The following is a 16,169-nucleotide window of genomic DNA, read 5'->3' on the forward strand; positions in this document are numbered from 1 at the left end:
AGAGTAGTCAGCTGGCAGTCACGATGTTAAACACAGGCGAGTGGCAAGCAGGAGACTGTAGTACACGGAGGCAGCGGATAGCAATCAGCAAACAGACTTGATGAGAAGCAGGTGAGTGAGGTAAAAGCTGGAGTGCACGGAGGCAGCGGATAGCAATGAGAAAACAGTCACATAGATATAAAATAACGTTGAAGAGGTGTAGAAGACTGTAGTGCACGGAGGCAGCGGATAGGAATCAGCAAACAGTCATGATGATACAGTTGATGGTAGAAGTGGTATGGAACCACAGTAGTAGAAGTGGTTTGGAAACCACAGGAATCAGCAGCACTGAATTCACAAGTAATACAGGAACACCTTCAGAGACTCATGAGGAATGAGACTCCAAGATCAGGCCACGTGGTAGTGACCACAGGTGCTTAATATAGGGAGGTTGCCTGATCTGCCAATTAAGTTAAAGGGGTATACACTGAAGTATAGAAAAGGGCTGCGCATGCGCAGACCCTCAGGATGGTGGACGGCCACGGTTCCTAAATGTCCGGGAAGAGGCACTCACGGTCCGGTGAGTGACAGTACCCCCCCTTTTAAAGGTGGGCACAGAACGCCTGGAACCGGGCTTGTCCGGATTTTTGGAGTAAAACTTCTTCAAAAGGGCAGGAGCATTAAGATCTTCAGCTTTGATCCAAGAGCGCTCCTCAGGACCAAAGCCCTTCCAATGAACGAGGAAGTGGAGGACTCCTCGCGAAATTTTTGCATCTAGTACCTCGGTAATCTCAAAATCCTCCTCCTGATGAACTTGAACTGGCTGCGGAGCTGAGGGAGGAGTTGAAAAACGGTTGATAATAAGAGGTTTGAGCAAAGATACATGGAAGGCATTAGAAATCCGAAGACTCTTAGGAAGAAGGAGTTTCACACATACTGGATTGATGACTTGAATGATCCTATATGGACCAATAAAACGAGGGGCGAATTTCATGGATGGAACCTTCAAACGAATATTTTTTGTGGATAACCAGACACGATCTCCAATTTTTAGTGGTGGAATAGCCCGCCTCTTCTTATCAGCGAAAGATTTATATTTGACAGATGTCTTCTTTAAACAGGTTCTGACCTGAGACCAGATATTTTTAAAAGTCTGACAAACAGTTTCCACCGCAGGAACTTGGGTGGGCGGGAGGGCAGGAAATTCCGGAAAAGACGGATGGTGACCGTAGACCACAAAGAATGGAGTTTTGGATGATGACTCATGGTACATGTTGTTATGGGCGAACTCAGCCCAAGGGAGTAACTCTACCCAATTGTCTTGATTGGCTGATGAAAATATCCTTATAAAAGTCTCAAGATCTTGATTGACACGTTCGGTTTGTCCATTGGATTGTGGATGGTAAGAAGATGAGAGTGCTAATCGTATGCCCAAGGTTTTACAAAGGGCTCGCCAGAATCTGGACACGAATTGAACTCCTCTATCAGACACAATCTCAGATGGACATCCATGGATACGGAAGATCTCTTTAATGAAATGTTCAGCCAGGATAGACGAGGAAGGCAAACCAGACAGAGGGATGAAATGAGCCATCTTCGAAAATCTGTCCACTACCACCCAAATAGTGTTATGGTTCTTACTAGGTGGTAAGTCAGTAACGAAATCCATACTAATATGGGTCCATGGTTTGGACGGAATGGGTAGTGGTCGCAGCAACCCTGCTGGGGTTCTGCGGGAGGATTTGAATTGCGAACATAATTCACAGGAAGCAATGAACTCTTTGACGTCTCTCCTCATAGAAGGCCACCAGTAACTTCGAGAGAGGATCTCAAAAGTCTTGTGTTCACCGGCGTGTCCAGAAAAACGAGAGGCGTGGAACCACGAAAGGATTTTCCTCCTTAGAGTAGAAGGCACGAGGGTCTTCCCAAATGGTAGCGTTTTGGTGGATGAAGCAGCCAGTGAGATACATTTGGGGTCTAGAATGGTATGGTTGGAAACCTCTTCTATATCAGAGGACGTAGCAAAGGCTCTAGATAAGGCATCAGCTTTTTTGTTCTTGGCAGCTGGTTTGAAGGTAATTATTAATTCAAAACGGGAAAAGAAAAGAGACCATCTTGCTTGACGAGGGTTCAAGCATTGGGCAGACTGGAGATATGACAAGTTCTTATGATCCGTGAAGATCGTCACCGGATGGCGAGCTCCCTCCAACAAGTATCTCCATTCCTCTAATGCGGCTTTGATAGCCAGTAATTCCTTGTCTCCGATGGTATAATTCTTCTCTGCGGGTAGGAGACCCCGAGAATAGAAGGCACAAGGGTGGAATTTTTGCTGTTCCGAGCGTTGGGAGAGAATAGCTCCTAAGCCCACATTAGAGGCATCTACTTCTAGGAAAAAAGGGAGTGTCACATCAGGCTGACGAAGGATTGGAGCCGAAGAGAAGGACTCTTTTAATGTTTGAAAGGCTTGAATAGCCTCAGTAGACCATTGCTTAGGATTAGCCCCTTTACGAGTCAGGGCCACAATAGGAGATGCAATGGAAGAAAAGTCTTGAATGAAGCGTCTATAGTAATTGGCAAAACCTAAAAAACGCTGGATGGCACGAAGAGTAGTTGGCTGGGGCCAATGTAGTACAGCATTTACTTTGTCAGGATCCATCTTCAGACCAACTCCGGAAACAATATACCCCAAGAATGGAATCTGGGGTAATTCGAATGAACATTTTTCTAATTTACAGAACAATGAATTTTTCCGTAGCCTGGAGAGGACTTCTGCCACATGTTGGTGGTGAGAAGGCAGGTCCTGTGAAAAAATCAATATGTCGTCCAGGTAGACGACGACACATACATATAATAAGTCCCGAAAAATCTCATTGATGAAGCCCTGAAAAACAGCGGGGGCATTACATAGCCCGAAAGGCATTACCAGATATTCGTAATGCCCGTCTCTGGTGTTAAACGCCGTCTTCCATTCGTCACCGGAACGGATTCTGATTAAATTGTAAGCACCACGAAGATCCAACTTAGTAAAAATACGGGCTCCCTTGATGCGGTCAAATAGCTCAGTGATCAACGGAATTGGATACCGGTTCTTGATAGTAATGGCATTGAGTCCACGAAAATCTATACAAGGGCGTAATGATCCATCCTTCTTTTTGACAAAGAAGAACCCAGCTCCAGCGGGCGAGGTGGAAGGTCGAATGAACCCACGCTGGAGGTTCTCCCGTATATATTCAGATGTAGCTTGAGTTTCAGGTAACGAGAGTGGATAGACCCGGCCTCTGGGAGGAGTCTTGCCAGGAAGAAGATCAATCGGACAATCCCAAGAACGATGAGGAGGAAGACGTTCAGACTGAGCTTTATCAAAAACATCGGTAAATGAAGCATATTGAGGAGGGAGTCCCGGTGAAATAGCTGAAATGGAAGCTTGCTGTACCTTGAGAGGAATGACTTGGGAAAGGCAATGATGGTGACATTCAGGCCCCCAAGACGTGACTTGAGGGGTGCGCCAGTCAATCTGGGGAGAGTGACACTGAAGCCATGGAAGGCCTAGGACAATCGGACTTGTCGTAACAGGAAGAATTAAAAACGATATCTCTTCATGATGCAGAGCACCAATCTGAAGGGTTACTGGAGACGTACTTTGGGTGATGAGACCGTTGATGAGACGTGATCCATCGATAGCCGTCACAGTAATGGGAGTTTTTAAGGTAATCATTGGTAGAGACCATTGATTAACTAACGATTTGGAAATAAAATTTCCTGCTGCTCCGGAATCAATCAATGCCTGTGACTCAAAGGTCTTGGTAGCAAAGGAAATAGTCACATCAAAAGCGCAGACTTTAGATTTCATAGACGATGGAGAGGACTCCAGGGACCCTAACTTCACCTCTCCAGAACTAGTTAGGGCCTGGCATTTCCCGATCTCTTAGGGCAGGAGCTGAGGACATGAGTGGAACCAGCACAATAGATACAGAGTCTATTCCTGACTCTTCGTTTCCTCTCCTCAGAAGATAACTTGGAACGTCCAATCTCCATGGGAATCACAGCGGGTGACAATGGACGAAATTGAGGATTAGAGCGAAAAGGTGCTTTAGCAGAAGTCGTTTTCTCAGCCTCTCTTTCACGAAATCTCATATCAACACGATGGCATAGAGAGATCAAATCTTCAAGTGACGAAGGAAGCTCTTGGGTAGTCAGTGCATCTTTAATTTTATCGGAAAGCCCCTGCCAGAAGGCGGCAACTAGGGCTTCAGTATTCCACTGAAGTTCAGAGGCTAAGATCCTAAATTGAATGACGTACTGGCCTACTGTATGAGATCCTTGTCGTAGACGAAGGATGCTGGAAGCAGCAGAGGTCACACGACCTGGTTCATCGAACACACTTCGGAATGTAGAAATGAATTTGGCACTATCTTGTAATATTGGACCGTTCCTCTCCCACAGAGGGGAGGCCCAAGCCAGGGCTTGTCCTGAAAACAAAGAGATAAGATAGGCCACTCTGGAACGATGGGTAGAAAAATTTTGAGGTTGGAGCTCAAAATGGACTGAACATTGGTTAAGGAAACCCGTACAAGTTTTGGGGTCTCCATCGTACTTTGACGGAGTAGGCAGGTGAAGCGTGGAAGCTATAAACACCTGGGATGGCAATGGGGAAACGGAGGAAAGCACAGGAGCTTCAGTAGTAGCTGTCACAGTCTGTCCAGATGTTCCTTGGGAGGTTAATGACTGATAACACTGAAGTAACAGCTGTTGGCGGGCATCCTGTTGCTCCACACGGCTAACCAGATGTTGCAGCATCTCTTTGGCGGTAGGTTCCACATCTGGGTCTGTCATGGCCTGATCTTACTGTCACGGGCACTAGGAGTCTTTACCCAGGGATCACCAGATGGTAGGCTTACCAGAGCAATGTAGATGGTAATAGGGTACTCTGGTAGCTGGGTGATCACGGAACATGAAATGATGGCCGATGAGATGCTCAGGAAAGTCTATGACTAGCAACACTGGTAGTAATGAGGTAATGATACACAAGGAACTGTATGGACAAGGACACGTGAAGGTAGTCAGTGGTCTGCGATAGCAAGTTGTACCACTGCTATAGTGAGGAGGAATGTCCAACAGAAACAAGGAGGTGATGAGAGTCAGCGGTCTGCGGGTAGCAAGTTGTACCGCTGTCTGAGTGAAGGAATGGAATCCAAGTGGAGGTATCCAGGTAGTCAGTGGTCTGCGGTAGCAAGTTGTACCACTGCTATGTGAGAGGATAATGGAACAGGTGATACCGGAAACAGGGATCAGTGGTCTGACATCAGCAAGTTGTACCCCTGCATATATATGTGAGGAGGTGCACGGGGGAAGACTGCAACACAGGATATACACAGGCACCTTATACACGATCCACAGTAATATGCACAATATAGGTATATATATATGTGAATGACTGATCAGGTCTGCAATCTAGAAAGTCTCTTGAAGTAGTCCAGCACAATGATAACACAGTCAATGATGGCAATAGACTCAGCGGATAGCAGACTCCAGAGAGAACCAAACACAGTCCAGCAAGATATGCAATACACAGCACAGTCAATGAGAAGTATGCATACCGTGGTTCAGCAGTAGCAGTCAGATGGGATTACAGCGGTACCTGAGCGGCTGGAGACCGACTGGATAGGAAGTCCCTGGATAGGAGAAGCAGCGGTCTAGCAGGTGCAGCGCACAGGTGAGTAGACCGACAGGGACACGAATCCACAGGAGTCAGCAACACGTGGAACTGGACTCATAGGAAACCCAGGAGAATGGAGATGATCCAGCAGAGGGTAGTAGAAGAGATACAAATCCAATGCTGACAGGAGGGTAGAGGCCAGTGGAACACGTGAAGGCGTGGAGAGTGGATCAGCAGGAGATGGACGATAGTGCTGACCACAGCGGCAGGACTCAGCGGCACACGGAGGTAACCAGTAGCAACCACAGGAACCAACAGCGATGGGAAACAGGAGTGCAGCGCAGGGCAGGAGCTGTAGATCACGAAGTGAAGCAGATGGTAATGAAAAGCGGCAGTCTCGAGGAAGGCACAGCAAAGATGAGATGAGAGTGTAGTGCACGGAGGCAGCGGATAGTAATCAGCTGGCAGTCACGATGTCGAACACAGGCGAGTTGCAAGCAGGAGACTGCAGTGCACAGAGGCAGCGGATAGTAGTCAGCTGGCAGTCACGATGTTGAACACAGGCGAGTTGCAAGCAGGAGACTGTAGTGCACAGAGGCAGCGGAGAGTAGTCAGCTGGCAGTCACGATGTTAAACACAGGCGAGTGGCAAGCAGGAGACTGTAGTACACGGAGGCAGCGGATAGCAATCAGCAAACAGACTTGATGAGAAGCAGGTGAGTGAGGTAAAAGCTGGAGTGCACGGAGGCAGCGGATAGCAATGAGAAAACAGTCACATAGATATAAAATAACGTTGAAGAGGTGTAGAAGACTGTAGTGCACGGAGGCAGCGGATAGGAATCAGCAAACAGTCATGATGATACAGTTGATGGTAGAAGTGGTATGGAACCACAGTAGTAGAAGTGGTTTGGAAACCACAGGAATCAGCAGCACTGAATTCACAAGTAATACAGGAACACCTTCAGAGACTCATGAGGAATGAGACTCCAAGATCAGGCCACGTGGTAGTGACCACAGGTGCTTAATATAGGGAGGTTGCCTGATCTGCCAATTAAGTTAAAGGGGTATACACTGAAGTATAGAAAAGGGCTGCGCATGCGCAGACCCTCAGGATGGTGGACGGCCACGGTTCCTAAATGTCCGGGAAGAGGCACTCACGGTCCGGTGAGTGACAAAGATACAGCTGCTGTGTTCTGGGCCGCCTCGTACAGGTACCCCGATGCCTCCTTCAAATGCAAAGCCAGGGGGAGTAACTCGGAGTCCTGTAAGGCTTCTGCTAGCTGGTCTGAACATGCTTCCATGGCTTTAGCAACCCAAGCTGAAGCAAATGTGGGCCTAAAGGAAGAACCCGCAGCCGCAAATATAGATTTCAGCTGGGATTCTACCCTGCGGTCATTGACATCTTGCAGAGATGCAGAACCTGGGGCTGGGAGTAAGGTGTGCTTGGCCAAACAGGCTATAGGAATATCCATTTTTGGAATACTCTCCCAGTGAACCACATCCTCTTCCTGCAATGGATACAAGGAAGAAAATCTTTTGGGAACAGTGAACCTTTTCTCAGGCTGTTTCCAGGCACCTTCTGCAATATCTTTAAGTTCTGCGGAAGGGGGAAAACGGCTAGCCCTTCTTTTGGCCTTCTTAAAAAGATTTCTGTCTCTAGGAATCGGATACTCCGGTTCTGGGAGGTCCAACGCCTGTCTTACTTCTAAAACCAAATCATTAATAAATTGGTTCTTAGAGCTTTCATCCTGTCCCAAAGGTAGAACCTGGTCAGAATCAGAGTTAATTTCCCCCTCTTCCTCTGAAAACTCCTCAGAATCTGAAAGGACCATAAGGGTATTATCAGATCTAGGCCGCTTTCTTCTAGCAGGCGGACTGTTTGGGGATTCGAGTAACTGGTTCAGTTTATTCAAACCCTTTAAAAAAGCTGCGGACCATGGCGGCTCTGTGGGAACAGGGGCTTGGTCCGTCTGTAGTGAGGAAGGTCCTGGTATGGATGTTCCACCAGAACCAGAGGAAACAGGGAGGGCCAACGGTGTACTAGGATTATTAGCCACCGAAGTTGCCACACTAGCCCACAATTGATTGGATTGAGAAACCATCTGAGCTAAAGAGGAAACCGACTGTGTCAGGGAGGCCACCCAGGCCGGTTCCTTCGATGTAGGGGCTGCCACCTGTTGGGATTGCGCAGGGGGAACTCCTACATCACAAACAGAGCAAAGCGCCAACGGGTCCTTCTGCCCACAAGGTAATTTTACATGACATTTTGAACATGTGAAATATTTCGCCATAGGGCCCTTTCCCTTATCTGACATTTTTTATAAAGGAAGGCACACAGATTTAAACTGAAAAAAAAGAGAGATATATGTGTGTGTAGAGGGAAATAACTACAAGAATCAACTAATCTAGATATAAAAGTTGTACTATTTTAAACACAAGTTAAAATTTAAGCAGGTAGGAGAACTATAAAATTATCCCTACTAGCTCATTTGTACACAGCAATACAGAATATGTGTTTAAATAAAACAGATACTTAGCCCATAGGCCAAAATAGGGGAGAAGTCCAACAGCAGTATCCTGGTGCCTGCTCCCTCAGATCTGTTCTCTGTTCCCGGGCTTCTCCTTGGCGCCAGAAGACTGGGACAAACCATCTCTCTCTCAGGAAGGAGGGGGAGCTCTATGTGTTAACTCCCCCCCTTCAGTAATGCTGCTTCTGCAGCGATTCTGTGGCCGATGAAAAAATAAAAGGTATTTCTGTAGCAGAGTAGTGGAGACCTCCAGGGGAGGTCTCCGCAGCGGATAATACCTGATGCCCCCTCCTATGCATTAGGGGGGATCCAGGTATAGCCCCCTTCTCCTTAGGATCTCCTTCCCAAAATCCAAGATGGCCGCCGCCAACTGAAACATCCGATAACCGGCGCTCTATGCCTGCAGTGGCAGCGCCGGTTATCGGGGAGGCTCCAGGAGTGACAGCGGTCTGTGAGACCGCTTGTCACTCCCAATTCAGACACCCGTTCCTCCTGTCCCTGCAAGTGAAGCCCTAGATAAGTGAATCACCTAGAAAAGCACAGTCCTGAGCTCTTAGATCTAAGCTTCTAGAATTAATCAAAGGGTATTATCACTCTGGCTACAGTTATTAAACAAAAAGCAGTCAAATTACACATTGGAAAGAATTAGTTTTCTTTGGCTGCATGTCTTGATTTGTTCCATTGTGTTATATTGTTTTGCAGGTTTGATCTTGCCCATCATGCAATAAGTCATTTGGCTAATAAAGACACTCTATGGATCTCATTTGTGAAGTAATACCTTGGTTATGTACCACTGCATCTAGATGGTCAACACAACAAACATGAAGTTGCCCGCTAGCTCCCTGCTCTTGAGAGCAGGATGTACAATCTAAAATTGTGTCTAAGTGAGTGGTGTAGCAGAAAGTATTTAGATGTACACTGTACCAAGGTGTAAGCATCACATGAAAGTCCAACCTCCTACCACTTTAGTATCACCTTTTCATGAAACTTTTCAATTTTCCTGCAAAAACACTGCGCTGTTTAGGCTAATTTATGGCTTAAGTTAATCATGTGAGCCCATGGGGATTGTCTTCATTAGCTATGGCAATTTTGCATGTATGAAGCTCTCTAATATATTGCTCATAATGCACATAATTATGCGCTTCTCTGCTGAAATACAACATGAAGGTGCAAAAAGCTTCCAGCTAAAGATATAGTACAGGACCCAAAGACTGCCACCACTGAGCTGGTGCAAATCTCTAGTTCGTTTGTAGAATAAAAATGCCCATGCGCCCTCAGAACAGCTAGAAGTAGTCTGAAAATGTGCCCCCTCTACCGTTTATCTTGTTTAATAATCTTGCTGTGCAAAAAAATGATCTCTATGCAAAACTTGCACACTGGTGCACCAACTGTATACTTAACAAGGAATGCGCTCACTCATCCTCATTCATCAAGTGATAATAGTTATGGCTGTTTTTCTGAGGTAATTGGAGACCAAGGTGATCAGTTGTCTCAATGATTAAGCCAAATCAGTGGAAAAACAGCAAAATCACATTTATACAATCTGTCCAATATTTTATTACATACTGCGGTTTGTGTTTTCACGCTGTGTCTCATATATTTGGCGGTTTTAAAACCACATAACTAAACTGCCGCTTGTATACAATCTGGCCTAGAGATTGTTTACCAATATTGTAGCCAGGTGTAATATGTGCACTGAACTGGAGCGACCAATCAGACACTTGCTTTCATTGTTCTGCTTGCACTAAACAGATAAAAGTTAATTACTGGTTACTCTGGTTCACTGAAAATCATGCTTCTAAATACAGTATTATACCTCTTTCATACTGCCGCCCCGGCAATATCCCGGGTTTTTCAAGCCGGGTTTTTGCCGGGGCTCGGAGCGTCCCAGCTCAGAAACACCATTCATACTGCACCTCGGACCCGGGAATTTCCCGGGTTGACCCCATTCATACTGCACAAGTCTGTGCCCTGGCAATTTGTGGGAGTCATCACCAGAGCAGTTTTCATTGGCTGAAAAATGGTGATACACAATATAATAATACAATAATACAATAATGAATAAAGGATTCCTCCAATTGGCTTATATATTTAGTCGTACTAGTCTAGGAGGGCTTTCTGAAAGGCATAAAGAGACTGGGAAACATATATATAAGGGAAGGTTGTAGGAGCTTTTAAAGCTAGGCATTGCATATTTCAATGATTACCCCAAAAGACTAGACTTCTAGATGGAAAATTAATGGCCTCTTTTTGGCAAGCATAAAATGAATGAGAAATGTCTAATTCCAAATCCTCCAGAGACAGGCAGACAGCCAATCAGCTTGTTTTCTGTGCAACCTGGGTTGAAAACCCCGTGTTGCACCATTCATAGTGCAGGTAACCCGGGTCCGACCCGGGAATTACCCCTCGATAAATCCCGGGTTGAAGACCCGGGTTTTTAGACCCGGGATTTTTGACTTGTACCATACATACTGCACCAAGACCCGGGTCGTTTGAGTTCGCCCCGGCAAAAACCCGGGATTTTGGTGCAGTATGAATGGGGTATTAGTAAATTAGTCTTTTTGCTTTAATAGTGGGGGTTTATTTTTTGGAATGTGTCAATAGTTGAGATTCGTCTTATCTCCTCTATCACGTCCATTAGTGTGAAGCCGAAACAGGGTTTCACTGCGCATGTGCATGCCCCTACACAACCTCAGAAGAGCAGAGAACATCGCTGGGGCCCCATAAACAAATTTGGAGAGGTGGCCCTGCGATGCTGTCCTTCATCACACAGCCCCAATGTTCCACCCCATACATCTCAGACACTCTTCCATGTGCCTATATGGCTATCTGCCTCTGTAATAATCAGGAGGGCAAGTCTTCCAATAGCCATAATATAATGTATGTGTGAGAGGGGGTAGTATGTTAATATAATGTGTGTGGGAGAGGGGGTAGTATGTTAATAAAATGTGTGAGTGAAGGCGGGGTTCTTAATTTAATGGTGGATTGCAGATGGATGCTAATTATTTAATGGGTGCTATTTTATTTGTGGGGTGATGGTGGGGCAATTTAATTTAATAGTTGGGGCTATCAATTTAAGATGGGGTGATTGGACCTTTAAATTTACTGCTGCGGTGGTTTGGAAGCTCATAAATGAATGTGGGTCTGTTTGAAGAAAATGAGGTATTTTTATTAAATGTGAATATGAATTATTTAATGCCGTGGATGCTTGTGGGAAAATGGTTATATTTTTTAAACGTAAATGCCATTTAATTTATTTATAGGGCTGTTTCGAGGGAGGGAAATATGTTTATATATTAAATGGGAATACTATTGATTTAATGCTGGTGCTGGTTGGAATTTTCTAAATTTCATGTACACATTTTCTTTCCCAAATAGGGCCCACAACATTTCAGGATCCAGACAAGCAGCAACTGAGCTAAAGAAACCAGCAGCCACAGGTGGAGAAAGTGACAATAACAGGTAGAAGAGAACAGGACAGTCTGCCAACTGTTCTGAATCTGGTCGGGCAGTCCTGAATTTGGGTGACTGTCTCGGCGTAGTCAGGATTGTGTCCGACTACAAGGACAGTTGAGAGGTATGTACTGCTTGACACTGTACTGCTCATAAAGACAGAGCTGCGTGCGCCTAACAGTAGTGCACACAGCATTGCCTGTGTATTTGTCTAAAATGATAACCATGTTACATCATAGGGGCCCCCCTGCCTAAAGTGCCCCGGGGCCCCACTGCCTAAAGTGCCCCGGGGCCCCCCAGAGCCTTAATCCAGCTCTGCTCACGTCCTTACTGGGACACTACTTAATTGCACCTGTAGGGAGGGTATAAAGTCACATTTATTGTTTCTTATGGTTCTTTTCTTTGATTTATTCATGTACTGTTCGTTTATCTCATATATCTTACTGGATACCAAGCCATACACTTCAGGCACGGTATCATTCATTCATACATGCCAGCTGAAGTTGGTGTGATCATCTAAGCTTACTGGGGTCAGTGAAGCTGTAGTATCTCCTAGCTGTCAAGTCTGTACATAAGGTCCATTTCTTTCCCTAAAACTGAAAGTTCTATATCTTTAAGGTGCAATGCTATCTCACATACTGGTCACACCCTCTCACACACCACAGACATGCCGACGTGTATTTCTCTTAACGCTTTTTCCTCTGGCTATCCCACCAAAGGATGAAAACACAAAGCAGCTGTCCCAAGGCACACATGAAACAAAGGGTGTCCATATTTGCCTTGATACACAGAGCTCACAGATTTAAATATTAACAACAGCCACCATGGATGAATGTGTTTTATATTAGAGTGCTCAAGTGCTGAAACATAGTGGTTAATGTTTGTCTGGCCCTAAAGGGTAGAACAACTCAGTTAAGACCATGTATGAAAACTGATCCACAGGTACAAAAAGCACTTGCTCTGTTCTTCTGAGCATACGCCACCCCTGGCCATGATAAGAAGTTCAGGAGAGCAGAGCAAGGACCTCGGGAGGGTGGAACTGTATTGCCAAACCCTCTAGCAAATCTTGCTATGCAATGGCCCCTGGAGGTTGGATTAGTTAAGAAGTTAACTTAAGCCATTTATCATATGCTGTCCAGCTTACCTAATTATTGGTGGGAAAATATTAAAAAATTGTGTAACACGTTGAACTGCTGTGATTTAATTACTACCAATTTGCAATCAGTGCAAACTCAAAGTATTTGTTGTCCCAAGGTGTCCATGAATACTGATCTGAAACGCTTACTATAGCATGGATATTTGTGTTTACTTTTTCATGCTATTTAAAATATAATTTAATACATATTTGTTTTACCTTTGCAATTTGATTCGTCCTCTCCACTGAGGCAATCCTTTTCACCATTGCACCGATCTCTCTGTGGAATGCATATGTCTGACTTACAGTGAAAACCTTTGCTACATTCTGGAATGGCATAATGACATAACACAGTAAATAAGTGTGTGAATGGCTGTAGAATATAGACTAGCTATAAATGTGGAGAACAAACTATTGTTGAACCACACATCTAAGCATGCTGAGGCTGAAATTCTAAAGGTTACCTAAGTCTGGTAAAGACAAAACATAAAACAAGTTCTGAGGAAGTTAAATAAATGTAAAATGTGGATAAATATTTAGGGTTCAAGTATGTAACAAGTAAAAGTATGTTATCAATATGACATATGTTTAAAATAATATAGACTTTTGTAAGCCATCTACCCCTAAGAAATAAATAACAAAGATAACTTGTAAGGACACCAAATCACTTATGCCAATATTTTTTGTACAGAATGTTATGAATTATGCACTCATGGAATGAAAGAGATAAGATCCTGCTAATAAAGTGCTCACATTTTGTGTACTTAGGAACACTTTAATCATATAAGTTCACTGTATACTATGTGTGTGACATTCACTTAGATTTTGAAATAATACTATATATATATAGATATATATATATGTATATATATATATATATATATAGATATATATATATGTATATATATATATACATACATCTACTATATAAAAGCCTAGTGGCGTGTGTCTGTGTGTGGGGAAAATAAAACCAAGCTGCAGCGCCACCTGCTGGGCGAAGTTATACACTGACCTACTAAATTCTTAGTGTGTGTGTGTGGAAAAAAAACCTCAGAAAGGGCTGAAATTTAGGTATACTAAGATGTTTTTAATTTGTTAATTTAATTTGTTAATTGTTAAAAGTGTTTATAAAGATTTAAAAAAAATATATATATATTTCTTGAAGGAGAAGTGACAGTTGGGAGTGGTTGGTGGTTGCCGGGGGTGACAGTGGGGAGTGGTTGGAGGTTGCCGGGGGTGACAGTGGGGAGTGGTTGGTGGTGGTGACAGTGGGGAGGGGTTAGTAGTTGCCGGGGGTGACAGAGCGAGAGGATACTCAGGACCGCTGAGAGAGATCCCTGTGTCTAGATAGACATCTGGATAGATGTGGCGAAAAAAGATGAAGGATGAGGTGATGGAGAAAAATGATGAGGTGGTGACATGTGGACAAAACCACGTTAAAAAAGGGCGCTTGCGTCGGGAAGTAACGCTCTTCCCCTGAGGAGGCCTGGCCTAGCCCCAAATGCATGACAAGAACCTTTTTATCACCTTAAGTAGCTTGATTTGACTAGAATGCATGAGTATCATGCACGGGTTAACTTGTATTTATATATATATATATATATATATATATACATATTTCTATATACGTATGTGTAAATATATAACTAAATATATACATAAATATATATATACATACATATATATATATATATATATATATATATATATATATATATATATATATATATATATCACACACCGATCAGCCACATTAAAACCACTGGCAAGTGGTGTGAACACCATTAATTGTCTTGCTCGTTACAATGGCACCTGTCAAGGGGTGTGGGATATATTATGCAGTAAATGAACAGTCAGTTCTGGAAGATAATGTGTTGGAAGCAGGAAAAATGGTAGTGTAAGGATCTGAGCGACTTTGACAAATTGTGATGGCTAGATGACTGCGTCAGAGCATCTCTTAACTGCAGGTCTTGTGGGATGTTCCCGTTATGCAATGGTTAGTACCTACCAAAAGTGGTCAAAGGAAGGACAACTGGTAAACCGGCGACAGGGTCATGGACACCCAAGGCTCATTGATACTCGTGGGGAGCGAAGGCTAGCTCGTCTGGTCCAATCCCTACTGTAATTGCTGAAAAAGTGAATGCTGGCTATGACAAAAAGGTGTCAGAACACACAGTGCATTGCAGCTTCCTGCGTATGGGGCTGCGTAGCCGCAGACAGGTCAGAGTGCCCAAGCTGACCCCTGTCGCCAGTGGAAGTGCCTACAATGGGCAGGTGAGTGCCCAAAATGGACCATGGAGCAATGGAAGAAGGTGACCTGCTCTGATAAATCACGTTTTCTTTTATATCATGCAGACAGTCGAGTGTGTATGCGTCGTTTATCTGGGGAAGAGAAACAACCAGGATGCACTATGGGAAGAAGGCATGCTGGTGGAGGCAATGTGATACTTTGGGCAATGTTCTGCTGGGAAACCTTGGGTCCTGGCATTCATTTGGATGTTACTTTGAAACGTACAACCTACCTAAACCTATCTAAATTGTTGCAGACCAAGTACACCCCTTCATGGCAACGGTAGTCCCCGATTACAGTGGCCTCTTTCAGCAGGATAATAGGTCCTGCCACTCTAAAAAATTGTTCAAGAATGGTTTGAGGAACATGACAAAGAACTCAAGGTGTTGACTTGGCCTCCAGGGCACATGCAGAGATCTTGTGGAGTCCATGCCTCGAAGGGTCAGAGCTGTTTTTGTGGCACAAAGGGGGCCTTCACAATATTAGACTGGTGGTTTCAATGTTGTGGCTGATTGCTGTATATATATATATACACACATACACATATATACACATATATATATATATATACATATATACACACACATATATATATATATATATATATATATATATATATAGCATACAGTATGTAGTAAAAGTAATATATATACAATAATAATATATATACATATACATTCTTTGGGTGACTGGAGGCTAAATATGATCATATGTATTGTGCATAAAATGTCTAGGTCCACTTTACCTGTACAGCATAATTCATCGCTAAGATCGCCACAATCATTATCCCCATTACAGGTGTTATTGAGATCAATACATTTGCCATTCACACAAGTGAATTGGTTGTCTGTACATCCTGAAATAAAATAATAAAGCAGTCTTTATCTCTGTATTCAAATAATACCAAGTATATGATTAATACATGCATGCTATTGTTTGTGTATGTTTTATTATGCTGAGAAGTATCTTAAAATTAAATATTTTATATACTTATATATATATATATACTTTATGTTAAGCTGTGCTACTTGCTTCAGTTTTACTACTACAAAAAGTAGCCATGGCATTTGTTTTTGCACAGAAGAATTAGGAAAGCATAAATTACGAAGTGTCAGGACTCTCTGTAAAA

General features: G+C 43.7%; 1 protein-coding gene across 1 annotated transcript in view; it reads right to left on the reverse strand.

Moving 5' to 3' along the window:
• CFI (complement factor I) overlaps positions 1-16,169 on the reverse strand; it is a 75,075-nt gene that overhangs the window by 36,900 nt on the left and 22,006 nt on the right. The window contains exons 5-6 of the mRNA XM_075200569.1: positions 15,786-15,896; positions 12,970-13,077 (exon numbers count right to left, since the gene is read on the reverse strand). Of these exons, the coding sequence (XP_075056670.1) occupies positions 12,970-13,077; positions 15,786-15,896 (219 nt within the window). The remainder of the gene's footprint in view (positions 1-12,969; positions 13,078-15,785; positions 15,897-16,169) is intronic.

The sequence above is a fragment of the Mixophyes fleayi genome, chromosome 1, assembly GCF_038048845.1.
Source record: "Mixophyes fleayi isolate aMixFle1 chromosome 1, aMixFle1.hap1, whole genome shotgun sequence".
NCBI classification, from domain to species: Eukaryota; Metazoa; Chordata; class Amphibia; order Anura; family Limnodynastidae; genus Mixophyes; species Mixophyes fleayi.